This window comes from Phaseolus vulgaris, chromosome 2, assembly GCF_000499845.2.
Source record: "Phaseolus vulgaris cultivar G19833 chromosome 2, P. vulgaris v2.0, whole genome shotgun sequence".
Classification (NCBI taxonomy): Eukaryota; Viridiplantae; Streptophyta; class Magnoliopsida; order Fabales; family Fabaceae; genus Phaseolus; species Phaseolus vulgaris.
Window position 1 is genome coordinate 36,992,675 of NC_023758.2, and position 15,451 is coordinate 37,008,125.

A 15,451-nucleotide genomic window follows, 5' to 3' on the forward strand; every position below is an offset into this window, starting at 1 on the left:
CAAAGTCCTTACTGCACCCAAAACCTTCTTACACTTTTTTCATTCTTTTGAACAAACAACTATTTATTACCTATTTATTTACCTATCTTTTTTTATACTGCAACAGTTCTTCGTCACTAACAATTAAACCAATTTCAAAATATAAACCATTTAGTTTGAGAATGACGAGGAGTGAAGGAAGAAAGATTTAAAAGGAAAATAGCTTTAATTGAAGAAGGAAGACTTAATTTTTGCTTTTTTTCAAATTTAATATCACTACTAATTCAGTATTATAAATTTTAAAAATACGTTTAAAATTGAACTATATTTAAAACTGGTATCTCAAAAAAACATTCGGGATTTTGATACTTAACGTAATAATTGAATTAAGCGTTAACAGTGGTTGTTTGTTCGGTAATTTAATAGTCTAACGGAACTTAGGAATAATGGATCATTTATATATATTTTGTTTTATTTTAATTTTTCTCAAAATTCTAAGTTTTAAAATAGAATATTTTAAATGTGACAATTAATCTTTAACGATATTGTTTCAACAAAATTGAAGTTACATACTTATTAAAGATTGAGTATAAAAAAACACAAAAAATAACTTTTAAAAATACCAATTTTAATATGCACTTACCAAAAAACCTTGGTTAACCTAGTTTTTCTTTAAGGAACTACAACATCATTTTTATAATGCGCTTACTAAAATATTTATTTCACTTTCGGCCTTTTACTTGTATTGTTTTTTGAATTTAATCATTTTATTTTTTTGTATATGGCAAATATTTGGTTAAGTATTGTCTTAATACAATAATTTTATTAGTTTTATTTAAATTTCATGAATAGTTAATATAATTAAACATATATTTAATTTTTAATAAATATCACGTGTTATTAAAATGAAGATTAACGTTAATATATAATTAATCTTAAATAAATTACTATAAATTTTAAATTTACAAAAGAAAAAAACAAATGATAAAAGATTCATTTCACCTTACAATTACAGTTATTAAAGACGGAAGAAAGATGCACGTTCAATTACTTCAAACATCAATTAAAAATTAGCTTAAACTCAATAAGACCAAAATTTCACAATTGAATTCACTTTAAAAGTCAATAAATAAAATAAAAATAGTCAACTTAAATTGTTAAACTCAAATGAATTAAAATTAATAAAATGAAAAAAAAAATTAAGGACTCAATACAACAATTTAAAATTATAAAAAGTCACGCAAATTTGAATTGCAAAAAAATAGTAGGCCCTAAAAAACTTTTTTTTTTCAAATCGAACCAAACCAAAACACGAAGACTTTTTATGTTTATTTGAATATGTTTAAAAAGAATCAAATCAAACCATACCACACACACTCTTAGAAATAATAGGGAAGTTAAACTATGCATAACCAATTTGATCATAATTTCTTAAGCTTATATAACCATATGCTCATAATAAGAATCGAAGTCCGATTTCCTTTTATCTTCTTAAAAACTATAGACGATAGTGTCCTTTATTGTAGAAAAAAGCTTTAAAAAATATTTTAAAGTAAAATTTAATCACATTCTTATAATTTTGTATGTACTTTTGTAGTAAATAAAGAATAGAAAATGAAGTGAAGAAGTGGTAACTTCTTTCTCCCTTACCTTAAGCAATGAATGCAAAGTCATGACAACAAAAAGAAATAAGAGTCTGAGTAACCGTAAGAGAGAGTAATAGTAAAAAAACAAAACAGTTTACGTGAATAGATAATTTAAGGCACCATGAGAGTAATAAATATTATTTTTGAGAAATTTATGCATCAAGAATGTGAATTTGAATGTGTATATTATTATTTGTATTTACTTAGCCATTTTGGAAAAAGAAAGTCTTACAATTATTTATTTACAGTATTAAAGCAAATGAAAAGTAGACGAGAGCATGAAGAAAGGAGATGAGTATGTAAAAAGCTTAGGTGAGAGGAGGAAATAGTAAAAGTAGAGGAAAACACAAAAGACGTGTGAACAGTGAGATTCATTAATGGCATGTGAAGTGAAAAAATAAAATAAAAAAGGAGAAGAAGGAGAAGAAGAAGAAGATAAAGGTTGTTATTTAATGAGTAACAGAGAAGATCATGCTTTTGCTTTGTTCAATGAAACACAGTGAAAGTGTGAATACAATAATAAGAAAAGAAATGGAGGTGGTGGTGTGTGTTACTTGGTGAGAGTTGAAGAGGAAGAAAGAGAGAGAAGAAAGAGAGAAAAAAAGACGGCTTGAAACGCGGCATGGCGTCGTCGAAGGTTGTCTCGACGAATCCGGATCTGCCACGCGATTCTTCTATATCTCCCCTTACCTCTCTTCTTCTCTCCGATCTGCACCACCCTACCTCCATGGACGACCTCCTCAAGTCCATCACCCCTGTCGCCGCCAAGACCGTCGATGACGTCTGGAAGGAGATCGTTGCCGGCGCTCACCCCCACAACCCCGCTGCCAACGCCTCCGGAGACGGTAATGGCGCCAACGTTAACGCCACCGCCCCTGAGAGCTACGAGGCCATTACCCTCGAGGATTTCCTCACCAAGGCCGGTGCCGTCAGAGAGGAGGACGTCAGAGGGGTTCTGCCCCCTTCCTCTTCTTCCCCTCTCCCCTTCCCTCTCCCTCTCCCTGCTGAAGGCTCCTCTTCCTCCGTGGAGCCCTTTGGAAACGGCGTTGCGCCCTCCAATTCGGTTCACAAAGGGAAGAGAAGGGTCGTGGAGGAACCGGTTGATAAGGCCACTCTGCAGAAGCAGAGGAGAATGATCAAGAATCGAGAATCCGCCGCTAGGTCCCGGGAACGCAAGCAGGTACTTACTCCTCTAACTTTGTCTGATGTTGGCCAAAGCGTTGGAAAAAGTGTTCACTTTTATTGAGGAGGGATACTTGTGGGAAGCCCAAAATCTTTTGTTTTGATGTGGTTTCAAGTTTCGAGGTTGGATTTAGCTTATTGAGAATCTACTGAATTAAATTTAGGATTTTTGTTTTGGTTTGGTTTTTGGGTTTGTTGTGGAGCTTATGGTTGGAGCGTTCCTTCCTTGTGCAGGCTTACACATCCGAGCTCGAATATCTGGTTCACCAGTTGGAGCAAGAGAATGCTCGGTTACTTAATGAAGAGGTGATGGTTTGATGACTTTGTTTTGTGTTTATACGAGTTCTTATTTTTTTTCAGTAATTAGTAATCATGGTTTAGTTGTTGTGGAGGCAGGGTTAGTCCGATTTCCTGTTCAAAAATTTTAAAACTTGTATTACTACTGGGAGTCTATGGTTCTAAACTTCCTATTACAATTATCGGAAAAAAAGAATGAGAATCAATGGTTGGTGGTGGGTTTGCAATTTTGTTATTTTGGTCTTTGGGACTCTTGTATTGAATGATTACTTCTGTTGAAAGCATAGAATTGGTTTGGTTCAAAGATTGGTGAGATTCTATCGAGTATTCTTTGAGGGAATGATTTGGTGTTCTCTATTTGTCTGGTAAAAGTTTAAAATTTCTGTTTAGTAGATTAATACAACTTTATTTGTGAATTGGAGTCCTGTCTTTTGTTGTGAACCTTTCTTTCCGGTTGAAGATTTTTTACATTTTGTGCCTGAAATCTGACTTGTACAATTGGTTTTTGAAATCTTGGTCTTGAATGCAGGCTGAGATGAGAAGGCAGAGGAAAAAGCAGGTATGTAATGTATATGCTCTCTTCTAGACATGTTCAGATGCAAGTTATTTGGTATACATCTTGTCTCACATTTATTCAAGAAGTTCTAGTTTGAGATAAAAATTATATTAAATTGTAATTTATACTCTCTTTTGGGATTACTTTTGCGTGTAGTCATTCTTTTATGCTACTCTAACTTATTTACTGGTCCTTATAAACTAAATGGTCCTTATAAACTAAATTCTAATACTAGTGACTATGGCTTTTATTGTACAGAGCATAAAATGATATGACATCTAGATTGTCCCTACTATCATACTTACCTCATCTGGATTACACTTTCATATATTCTTAACTTACACTTTATACACCAATTTAATTGATGTACAACTGATGGTCTCAAGAAGTAATAACCATAGTGTTACTTTTTTTTTTATATTGTGGTTATCACTCTAATCTCTATAACAGTTAATTTCATTTCCTGCAGCTATTTGAGTTCATCATTCCGGTTGAAGAGATGCCTAAACCCAAAAAGAAGCTTCGGAGAGTAAATTCAGCTCAATCATTGTGATGTGTTTTTCATCATTCTCATCAACAAACTAGCTTTGTGACTTGGTGTAGATATAAGGGGTAAAGGTTTAAGAGATTGCATGTAATTGCAAATGCATATTCTCGGAGTGACATTGTATAGAAAAAATAGCTGGGGCCATTTAATCCAAGTAATTTGATTCAACCTGAAAGTATTCTTCTATTGGTCCACAGTTTGTGGATGATCCATGATTTCTGGGTGGGTTTTGCCAGCATTAGGCCTTGTAGGAAAAGTTGAAATAAGAAGTTGTGTTATGATAATTTATGCAATTTGGATGTCATGCTTTGTGGATGAGGTACAACAGTAGGTGAGAGATTGGATGAACAATGTTCAGCAGATTTTAATGTACACTGCCATAGTTTGAAAGATCACATGATTATCACAACTTACTCTTTCAAACTCTCATTTAATAGTTAAATTAAGTTCTGAGTAAAAGATTAGTAGTAAATAAATGACTTATTAATAAAGGTACAAATATGTTATTTTTGACAAAAGATAACCTTTGAAACTAAAATATGTGGTTTTACTTTTTGGTATTGGGAAAAGGGAAGTTTTGGAGGTTGAGAATGAAGGTTGTTAGTTGCTGTTTTATTTATCTTTTATTTGGGGTTGAACCCCAAAACTTAGTGCTCATGTCACTGCACTTTTCAATCACCTAGCTAACATCAACATGGGGAATCGAACCTATGAAATTGTTCATTGAAAGATATTTGTTTCTTATTTAATAATGCATAAGCCCAAACAAAAGAAAATACAAAAAAGTAATGCCACAAACACCAGGAGTGAATTAGAACACACTTGTAGGCTTCTCTAACCTTTTATCACGATAGATAATTCTATAATTTTTAAGAAATTTAATACAACAAATTTGAATTTTTTTCTATTTTAAATTATTTAACTTTTCAAATATTTAATTTCAATAAGATAATTTAAAATTATTAAGTTTTAACTTTTTTATTCAAGTATAATATTTAATTATTACCAAATACAAAATATATTACTTTAACCTTCTATATATATAAAAAATAATCATTACAAACTTTAATAAAAAAACACTTGGCTGACATTTAAAAAAAGTGTTATCAACTTCAGATATTTATATTGAGAAATAATTCTTACCTAAATAGTACTGATAGTATTATTTAAAAAATAATTTATATTAATATCAATTAAAAAAACTGATTTATATTGATTAAAAAGCTTTAAATTTATTGGTCGTGGTTTTGGGATTGGAGAGTAGTTCACGCAAAGTAAGGATGATTTTTCTGCACTTCTATATTTTTCTTCCTGCACTCCCACAAAAAATATATTATATTAAAAGTTAGAAAATATAAATGCCAATTCTTTTTTTTTTTTACCATTCAAAGATGGGTGTATGGGACAGAAGAGCTCGTGTGTTCGGGACCTCGATCCAAGTATTTGGATATGATCAGCTCGATTTTGGGCCCAAAAGCAGGTCCTGGGTTCGTCCTAGTTTCGTTGGTAAACCCGATGAAGTATAATTAAAATAGAGAAAATAATAAGTTTGGTCATATATTAATATAAAACTATTAGTTAAATATATATGTCGATATATATTAAGTTGTTAGAATAGAATATATATGAATATAGCAGAAAGCTGTTAGTTGAATATATGCATAAAGTTGTTGGTTGAATATATAAAACTGTAAAATAAGTAGAGAGCACCCAAGAATAAAAGTGCACGAGATTCTTATGTTGTTAGCACCGTGAGAAAGGTGCCCGTGGACAAAATATTTTCCTGTTGTTAGCACCTAAACATGAAAGGTGCATGTGAGCAGGTGATTTTCTATTATTATATTATGTTATTATTTTATACTTTCTGTAGAGATATTTTCGTGAGGGAAAGTTGTTAGAGGAATAACTATAAAGGGGGTTTGAAACCCCAGTAAATGTATGTTGTTTCTGAGTATTAGAGATTGAAACTGTTTCTATGTATGCTCTCACTGACTTAATCGTCGGAGTGTGATCAACAGTTAGAGTCTCTCTATCTTAGCGGAGCTTGCCCATCCAGTCAATCTGAAGGTCAACCGGCAAGAACAAGTAGTATAAAGAATTAAAAAGTTTAGTATCTTCCTTCTACTTCTAGAACAAATAGGAGAGGGTTCTAGTCTTAATTATTTTATTTATGGGTAAAACAGATTCTAAATTATATGAATCTATTTTAAATAAGACACTCTAAAATTTAAAAATATATTTTATATTATATAAATATATTTATAATTATGTTTTTAAGATTGTGTAATCTATAATATTTTTTTTTATCTAGAAAAATATTTTAAATTGTAAATTAGAATAAATAATACATTCTTAATTATATAATTCAAATTAATTAATTTTAAAAATTTAGAATATAATTTAGAAGTATAGCATTTGAGAATCTAAAACGTTATTTTTTTCAAGACCTTTACGGAGGTGCTGAAACAAATCATGAGTAAAAAACGGCAATTGTCTAAAACAATATCTACAAGAATATAATTGGGCCGGCCCATTTAAATCATATGCTAATAGGTTGTTATTATTATTACGCGAAAAGAAAAGCAAACGCAGAAGGCACCGCGTGCAGAGGTTAGAGTGAGAGGGAAACATGTCCTCACTTCGAAACGCCATTCCCAGTCGTGCTCACAAAGAGCGTTCTCAACCGTGAGTCTCTTCTTTCTCTCAATTGCTATTCTTTCAATCACTGCTTAAATCACTTCTTCACAACTTCATTTTGTTTATTATTGTTTTTTTCATTGGTTAGGTCAGCGAGGAAAAAATTCGGCCTGCTCGAAAAGCATAAGGACTATGTCCAGCGTGCTAAAGCATTCCACAGGAAAGAGGATACTTTACGGGTACAGTTTCACGCTCTCTTCATCAAATTCTCGTTCCTTCGCTTTAACCACTTTTCAATCTTCTTTCGTTTTACAGAAACTTAAGGAAAAAGCAGCTAATAGAAACGAAGATGAGTTTTACTTCAAGATGTCTAGAACAAAAACCGTTGATGGAGTTCACAGACCAGAGTAATTGATGACTTGCTACATGGCCTTTTCTGTTTTCTGTGATTTGTTGTTGTTGTTGTTGAGGATGTGTTACATTGTTGTGCTTGTTGACTTGTGTAGGAGTGAAGCAAATAAGTATTCCCAGGAAGAGCTTATGCTTATGAAGACGCAGGATATGGGTTACATTCTTCAGAAGGTTCAGAGTGAGAGAAAGGTGGGTGCTTTGCTTTGAATTGTTCTCTTGTTTTTAATGGGGTTTTGTGCGAAATATTATGACAGTGTAGGTTTAACTGGGAATGTTTGGTCTTCCTTGCAGAAAATTGATAGGCTAACTGCCTCGCTGCACTCTATTGATAATCAGCCTGCAAACAAACATGTTTTCTTTGCTGAGGACAGGTATGCGTTTCTGAGCTATCATTCTTTGACCAGCATGGATTCATTTTTTAAAATGTTAATATGTTTTATTTGATTGGTGTACTTAGTTGTTGTGAAAGTTCTTACTTATTTAGTTATGCAAAATTTAAAGGATGATGTTTTCATCTTGTATTAAGGCCCTGGTCTCAACTTCCTACTTGTTCCTGAGATGATAAATTATGTTCAATATGACATTATGGCTATGATAAAAAAATTGGTATGCAATTCCAATTTGTGTTCTTGTGTGCAAATGTTATTTGTTTATATTATATTATATTATATATATAGCATATATTTTGATAAGTAGCTTAACGTAAAACTGTGTTTGTGGAGAACAGAGAAGAGAAAGGGAAAAATGATTTCATTCATTTATTAGAGTGCTACATAGGTACTTACACAGATTACGGTGAGGAGTAACTATTGTTGACTGAATTTCTGACACAACACACTCAGTTGTGATTACAAGATATATGTTACTTATATACTAGCCATACTATACTCTTATACTTACAAAGTATTTATTCAAAAAAAGCTTATCAGGTGAGCTATGTCATAAGTTCTTTATTCAGCAACCTATTTTGACAAGTTTCACTGTAAGCTTATTCAGATAAAGCTGAATAGAGCTTATAAGATGATCACTAACCCAACATTTTCATTTCAACTTAAGTGTTTATATGTTTGATGATAAGATAAACCCAAGTAAGCTTCATAGAGGTTTTTCCAAATGGTCCTATAGTCATGTTTACAACAAGATATCTTCTTTCAGTAGTGAACTCAATTACTTTTCTCCAGCTATGTAGTACTTCCATTATTGATTTATTGATTGATATGCTACTTTTCCACCTCCACTCCCATTTCCTTCTTTCTCTTTATATTCTGAATGGCTAACCTTTTTAATCTTTGTCCATGTATAGGGAAGAGGCTAAAGAGTTACAATCACGATATTCAAAAAGTGAAATTCCACGCACTACTTACAAAATTCCTGCTGTCATTAAGAGGTACATCCCTACATTTGACTTGACTCTGATAAATTCCTTGTTCTTTTCGACAGGTTGTATGAGATGAACATCTTTTGTTAAATGATTTGTCTTGACAGACTTTGATCAATTCCTTGTTTTGTTTGATGTCTTGTGTTAGATTAAAAAAAGCTGGTAAATGATTTGTCTCTACTGAAACTTTTTCAGGGATCTGTTGTATGAAATTATTTCCCCCCCTCTTTAATGGGCTTTAAGATTGTTAATTTTATTAAGTATCTAATAATGCCAACAATATTAAGATGTTTTTGCAGTAATGTGAGGTCTGAGTCTTGGCAATCACCCCTTATTCGGACATTAGGCTTGAAGATTCCTTCATGAGTGACAAGTTTAATGTTTATATATTTGCATGGCTTTTATTGTAGCATTTTTTTTATTCAGAAGTGGTCTTTTAGTAGGAATGATTGAGATAATTTAACCCAAAATAGATAAATGAATTACAATTATGGTCATATTGATTGCTATTAGTTCTGACCATGGTAGTAAGTATCGTACGATTCACGATACGAATCGTGCGATACGATGTGGTTCCAGATACCAGCGATACGAATCGTGAGAAGAATTGTTTTCACTCCCGTATCGTGGTTGTATCGTGTGAATTGAATCAAGAATCGTTTTAATCGTGAATAGGTTCCGTATCACGACTTGAGTTTTATTCTGGGTTTAGGTGTGAATTGGGTTGGGTTACTTGAATTGGTTTTATAAAAAACCTAATTTTAACTTTTTTACTCGCAAACCTACACCATTATTGAACTTGAGGTGGACGAACGGAAGGTGCGAACGACGATGAAGGCAAGATGGCGAAGTGAATGTCAGAACGGCGGTGAAGCAAACGCTGGAGCAGCGTGAGGCGCGAGACACTTGGGTTCACGAGCAAAGATATCGAGAGTCGTCGGAGATGTTGCAGTTGTTGGAGGCATTGCAGTCGTCGGAGGTGTTGTAGTCGTAGGTGCTGTAGGCATATAACCCAGCCCAATCCATATAACCCAACCTAATCCAATCATTATAATATTAAACTAATTTGTCCAAATATTAACCTAATCTGGCCAATGATATAATAACTCTTTTCTTAAAGTGTTTGTGATTATTAATTATATTTTTACAAGGAATTGGGCCATATAACCAAGCCCAATCCAACCATTATAATATTAACCTAATATGACCAAATATTAACCTAATATGACCAGTGATATAACAACTCTTTTTTAATGTGATTGTGATTATTAATTATATTTTTACATGTTTATATGTCTTATGTTATATTTTTAAAATATTATGTTATATTTTTTAAATGTTTATGAATCTTACCATTCGCGATACGAAACGATTCACGATTCGAAATATAGGCTCTTCGATTCACGATACGATTCACGATTCAACTACCATGGTTCTGACCTATTTAGCCTTATTAAAGTGTTTGTGTTGGGTTGAATATGTTGTAAATCGGCTCATGAAAGCTTTCCTTGTTTTATAATGTATTGAAGATCCTACATTGATTAGAAATATGACCAAATTATAATATATAGGTGGGTGTAAATCTCGCCTTACCAAGTCGGTTTTATGAGATTGAATTAGACTTAAATTTTATTTTCTTTTGATGGTATAAGCCATTTTTAAGATTAGTCAAGTTTGTTGGTCTTTTTGTGTCACTCACTGTCCTCCTAATTCCACTCGAGATATTCAGTCCTTGGTGTGAGGAGATATGTTGGAAATTCCATATCGATTAGAGATTTGACTGAATTATAATATACAAATGAGTGCAAATCTCAATTTTATCAAGCTGAATTAGACTTAAATTTCACTTATTAAAAATAATGAATTGTTTCTTTTTATCTATGTTGCTATTGTGACTTCCCTTTGTTATCTCTGTTTGATTTATAGTACCATTATACCATATCAGTTTGATAATTAGTTACTTTTGTTATACAGGAAAACAGCTGGGTCTTATAAAGAGTTGGAAGCAAGGAAGAATAGACTCAGCCAACTAGAGAAAATCTACATGGATATGGCAATGAAGAAGGAGTTGCAGGTATTGATATTTTGCATTGCTTATTGTGTACCTTTTTAAGGTCTTATGTAAAATACTCAAAGGATATTCCATCTATGAACAGAAAAATGGTAGGAAGCGCAAACTAACTGAAGATGAGATTGTCTGTCCAACTAATCAACCAGTATACAAGTGGCGTGCTGAAAGAAAGCGTTGATATTGAGGTTCTTTTTGGCCTTTTTACCATTTAGCACAATGGTTAAGTACTTCTGGGTTTGGTCCCGAGTAGTACAATGAAGAAGGAGATTTTACATGTAGAGGAAGCATCAACATTCCTAGCACCAGAATTGAATGGCATACATGAATACGATTAAATGGGAACTGATGCCAATAACTGTCGCTTTCTTGTTAAGAACTCCTTGATCATGTAACCTTTGATGTTCTGGCTACTAAATTTTGTAAGTCTAATATATATATTAAATTTTCATGTTAATTGTTTCCATGTAACTGTCATAGTACGTTGCTGCAAATTCTCTAGACATGGTTCCCGGACGTATGCAAATGAAATTTACAGGACGATCAGGTTCCATTTTACAGAGACGTTAAACAGCTAACCATGGAGGGTTACCCAACATTTCTAACATCTACAAAACAATATACAAAGGAAATACAACGTTTTGGTTACACTTTTCTGAAACAATATACTTTTACTATATCTGATCAGCAAAAGTTTTCCGTGAGGAAATAGAATATTCTTTGTATATTCTTTTTAATACTTGAACCTTCCTTTTTCTTCTCTTTTCATTAATGCTACCCTTTTAAAATATCACTGTTATTTTTCTATTCTCATTTTGTTCAGTTTTTCTTTCTTATATTTTCTTCTCTTCATATACCGATTGTCTACTATTCTTCTATTCTCATTTGTTCCTCCTTCTATGTTACATTCTTTTGACTTTATGTATACCAATAATTTGCCTAATTCAAGGTATATTTTTATCTACAAGTTTCTCACTTGAATATTTTTATTTGATTATTCAAATTTCAATTTCTTTAGTAAAATCAATTTAATTGGCATCTCCTCTGTTAGAAATTATTCATGAAATTTTTTTATACCATGTTCTCACATCGTTTAGACAATAGTTTTGTGCCTGAGAGATCATTTATCAAAATTCTTTTTAAAAAACTTTTCCTTCTTTGGTTAGTACAGGAAAGGAAAGAGACTACTCAAAATGTTTTTATACTGGTTTGTATGATAATATAGACTACTTTCAATTCCCAATCAATTAATTGAGTTTCAATAAGTAGACTAACGTTTCAAGATACAAGAGTATTGTTTCGACTTGTGATCACTCTTGGCTAACCCTTATGAGTATTGTTTCATAATGTAGCAACTTTTGGCTAACTAGTCAATATTCTTTAACACCTAGCCATTTTTGATTAAAAACCTGAGTATTATTTAACAATAACCACTTTTGGTTAAGATAGAGATTGTCCAAGGTGTCATCAAAGATCACAAGGTTGTTCACTAGAAAGGGGTTGTGCCTTTCAATGTTTACAAGGTTAAACTCTCTTGCTGATAAAAAAAAAAAAAAAAAACAAGGTTAAACTCTCTCTACTAATTTGTTAAGCTATTAGGACACATTTTAATAGTGTTTTGGCACTTTGTAAATAATGACTAGAATTCTTTTGTTCTTCTCTTCAAATGATAATTTTATATTGGTATTGAAAAAAATAGTTGTTTGCAAATCCTTTTTTGCCGGTTGTGCGACTTCAAACTTACTTGAATGCCTTCCTTAGGTTTGAACAACTTGAACATAAAAGATGCATTAAATGCACTCCACACATGCATTAAATGCCCTTCTCTTGTTTAAGGAACATCATCTCCTTGGAGAAAATGCTTTTACTTGAATTCGTATAAAGCACAAAGTTATACGAAGCAAGTAGATTGTTCTAGAATTGAAAAAGCATGCGTTAAGGAGTTGTTGTACTAAAGCAGCTTTAGTTCACGTAATAATAGATTGTTGATGTGACAAGCCTTTTCAAATATTCTTGGCTCGACATAGAAAACAAACATTCTTTGTAACATAGAATAAACATAATGATATTCATGAAGATTATGTGGGTATTGTGTGAGAAAATACATTGCTTATCAGACTTAAAACAAGACAATACCATATTGCATTGTCTAACAAATGAAATACTTGTGTCTTAGATGATCTGTTGTGAACAAACACCTATGTCTTAGGGACGAGCATGATCATGTTTATACTTTGTTGTTATTAGCACTTAATCAAAATCATATATATTGAACTTTTCTGTAACACTATAATGGACAACATAAATAACTATGGACAATCAAAGCAATAATCCTGAATAATTTATTTGATATCACTACTTGAGATGAACACCATTAACTTTTTTTCTTCTTCATTTCAACTCTTCTTATACTTTTGGTATCTTCCTCATTCATTTTAATTCTTTTTGTATTTGTTTTTTATTTCTATTAACAATTGACTATTTTCTTTACTTATAAATCTTCTTAATCCCATTTTCCTTAACTTGTTTGAGGTGGGTATAGGGATCCAATTTTTAGTTTCAACAAGATTTGGGCAGTACCATGGATGATAAACAAAGTTTAGAAAAGGGGTTGTGGCAAAACCCACCTTTTTTCCTGATGCCATGCCTGTGATAGAAATATCTATCGATAATTTTTTATAATGTTTTTTATAAACAAATTAGTTCGTAAGTACTAACAAAACTATATAATATTTTAATAATGACAACAAAATTACCAATGAATTTATCCACTGATTATCAATTAGAAAAATGCACTTTCAACAAATTATGCAACTTATCGAATAATGAAGAATATTTTTTCATCACTAATATGCAAATTTCTTTTAGTATGAGAAACACAAACAACATTAGCATATATATATATATATATATATATGTCTCCCACTGAAAAATGCCACGTTTAATGTACCAAGTTTCATCTTTTAAGAACAACCTATAAATTTGGTTACCCTTGCATGGGACGAACATATAAATATGGACCTATGTCTATAAGTTTAAACCCTAGCACCCAACACCCCTTATTTCTATATTCCACGGAGAGATATACTTGAAAGGATACATCAGATTTTTCTGCAACAAGTCGTCTGCATCAGTCAATCTTCAACCATCAACTTATGATAGTGTGACAGGGCATTAACATTGTCTTTGTAGAGAAAGAATACTACAAGAAAATCATTAAATAAAAATTAATTTTAAAGATAAAAAATAATTAGTTGCTATAGTGACTAAATAAAGATCATTTTAAAGACTAAAAAAATTATTAGTTTCTACTATTGATAAATAGTTTCTAAATTGGTATCTAATTAGCTACCAAGGTTTTTTATATCAAATTTAGAATCTAAATACCAGATTTAAAGCTACTCTAGCACTTATTGAATTACATAACCTCTAATGACCTCATTGAACTCCCATGTGAACCTCACAACACCAAAAAAAGAGATGCAAACTTTCAGTTAGAGGCTCACATAACAATGCATAAACCTCTTCATAGGTCTCCACTTAAAACCAAAGGGGTCCCCAGTTAGATTCACAAACCGAATTTGAAGCTACTCTAGCACTATTGAATTTCATAACCTCCAATGAGCTCACTGGACTCCCATCTCAACCCTCACAACACCAAAAAAAAATAGATGCAAACTTTCACTTGGAGGCTGACATGGATGTGCATAAACCTCTTCACAGGTCCCCACTTAGATTCACAAACCAGATTTGAAGCTATTATAGCACTATTGAATTGCATAACTTCCAATGAGCTGACTAAACTCCCATCTCAACCCTCACAACACCAAAAAAAGAGATGCAAACTTTCACTTGGAGGCTAACATGACTGTGCATAAACCTCTTCACAGGTTCCCACTTAAAACCAAAGGGGTCCCCACTTAGATTCGTAAACCAGATTTGAAGGTACTCTAGCACTATTGAATTGCATAACCTGGAATGACCTCAATGGACTCCCATGTGAACCCTCAAAACACTAAAAAAACTACATGCAAACTTTCTAACATAAGAATTCACAAAGTTCTTCACAACTCCCCACTTAAATACAAATGGGTCACCAACTACATTCACATACAACATTTCAAGGTACTGTTGCAGTATTCAATTTCGTTAAGTATCGAGAAGGTATGCATAAACTATTCACAACCTGACCACCACGCACTGCAATTACTATCATCACATCCATTGAACTCAGTTTACACACAATACAATTGACCACATTCACTATAAAGTTCAACAAAAACATGTGAACAATACACAACAATTGCAAATATAGCTGCAAAGCTGACCAAGTCAATAAACAATTCTGAATGAATAACATAATAAATCCACTCACACATTAAGAGTTGCCACGATAAATTAATCCTGAACAAAATTTTTTGTTACAACAATTTCATAACAACACAAATTGTACAATACCACAAATTACAATCGTTTGAACAATGTCAATAAACCATACATCAACTAACTTAAAACCACAAAAACCTAAAAACATATCCATTAATCAAGTACTTGAGCATCAATTTGTGGGTTTTTTGGCTTCCTCATTGAATATGTTGTCCAAGGTGTTTTCAAAACAACAGTCTTGAAACGTTTCCTAGGTTCATGTTCCATTTTAGGAAACATGTTGACTTCTTCATTTGGTTGATCTTCATCTCCATGTAAGTCTTTCTCTTCATCTTTATCTTCATGACTACTTTCTGGCTTTTTG

The 15,451-nt window shown here is 32.2% G+C and overlaps 2 protein-coding genes across 2 annotated transcripts; both read left to right on the forward strand.

Annotated features, from left to right (window-relative positions):
* The first annotated feature begins 1,855 nt into the window (after positions 1-1,855).
* Positions 1,856-4,602, forward strand: LOC137811796 (G-box-binding factor 4-like). The gene is made up of 4 exons (XM_068613624.1): positions 1,856-2,805; positions 3,042-3,113; positions 3,634-3,663; positions 4,130-4,602. The coding sequence occupies exons 1-4, from the start codon at positions 2,248-2,250 to the stop codon at positions 4,211-4,213; spliced, it is 744 nt and encodes a 247-aa protein (XP_068469725.1). The 5' UTR covers positions 1,856-2,247; the 3' UTR covers positions 4,214-4,602.
* A 2,148-nt stretch (positions 4,603-6,750) lies between these two features.
* On the forward strand, positions 6,751-11,158 carry LOC137811797 (probable U3 small nucleolar RNA-associated protein 11). Its single transcript, XM_068613625.1, has 8 exons — positions 6,751-6,892; positions 6,993-7,083; positions 7,160-7,251; positions 7,351-7,444; positions 7,547-7,626; positions 8,559-8,642; positions 10,608-10,707; positions 10,790-11,158. Exons 1-8 carry the CDS (start codon positions 6,837-6,839, stop codon positions 10,880-10,882), a joined length of 690 nt encoding a protein of 229 aa, XP_068469726.1. The 5' UTR covers positions 6,751-6,836; the 3' UTR covers positions 10,883-11,158.
* The last annotated feature ends 4,293 nt before the right edge of the window (positions 11,159-15,451 follow it).

What these genes read in the sequence shown, in the direction of transcription:
- LOC137811796 (XM_068613624.1), top strand. Translation starts at nt 2,248, where the DNA reads ATGGCGTCGTCGAAGGTTGTCTCGACGAATCCGGATCTGCCACGCGAT. An exon ending in CTCGGTTACTTAATGAAGAG is followed by an intron (nt 3,114 to 3,633) that starts GTGATGGTTTGA and finishes TCTTGAATGCAG; the next exon opens with GCTGAGATGAGAAGGCAGAG. An exon ending in GAAGGCAGAGGAAAAAGCAG is followed by an intron (nt 3,664 to 4,129) that starts GTATGTAATGTA and finishes CATTTCCTGCAG; the next exon opens with CTATTTGAGTTCATCATTCC.
- LOC137811797 (XM_068613625.1), top strand. Translation starts at nt 6,837, where the DNA reads ATGTCCTCACTTCGAAACGCCATTCCCAGTCGTGCTCACAAAGAGCGT. An exon ending in CACAAAGAGCGTTCTCAACC is followed by an intron (nt 6,893 to 6,992) that starts GTGAGTCTCTTC and finishes TTCATTGGTTAG; the next exon opens with GTCAGCGAGGAAAAAATTCG. An exon ending in ATTCCTGCTGTCATTAAGAG is followed by an intron (nt 8,643 to 10,607) that starts GTACATCCCTAC and finishes TTTGTTATACAG; the next exon opens with GAAAACAGCTGGGTCTTATA.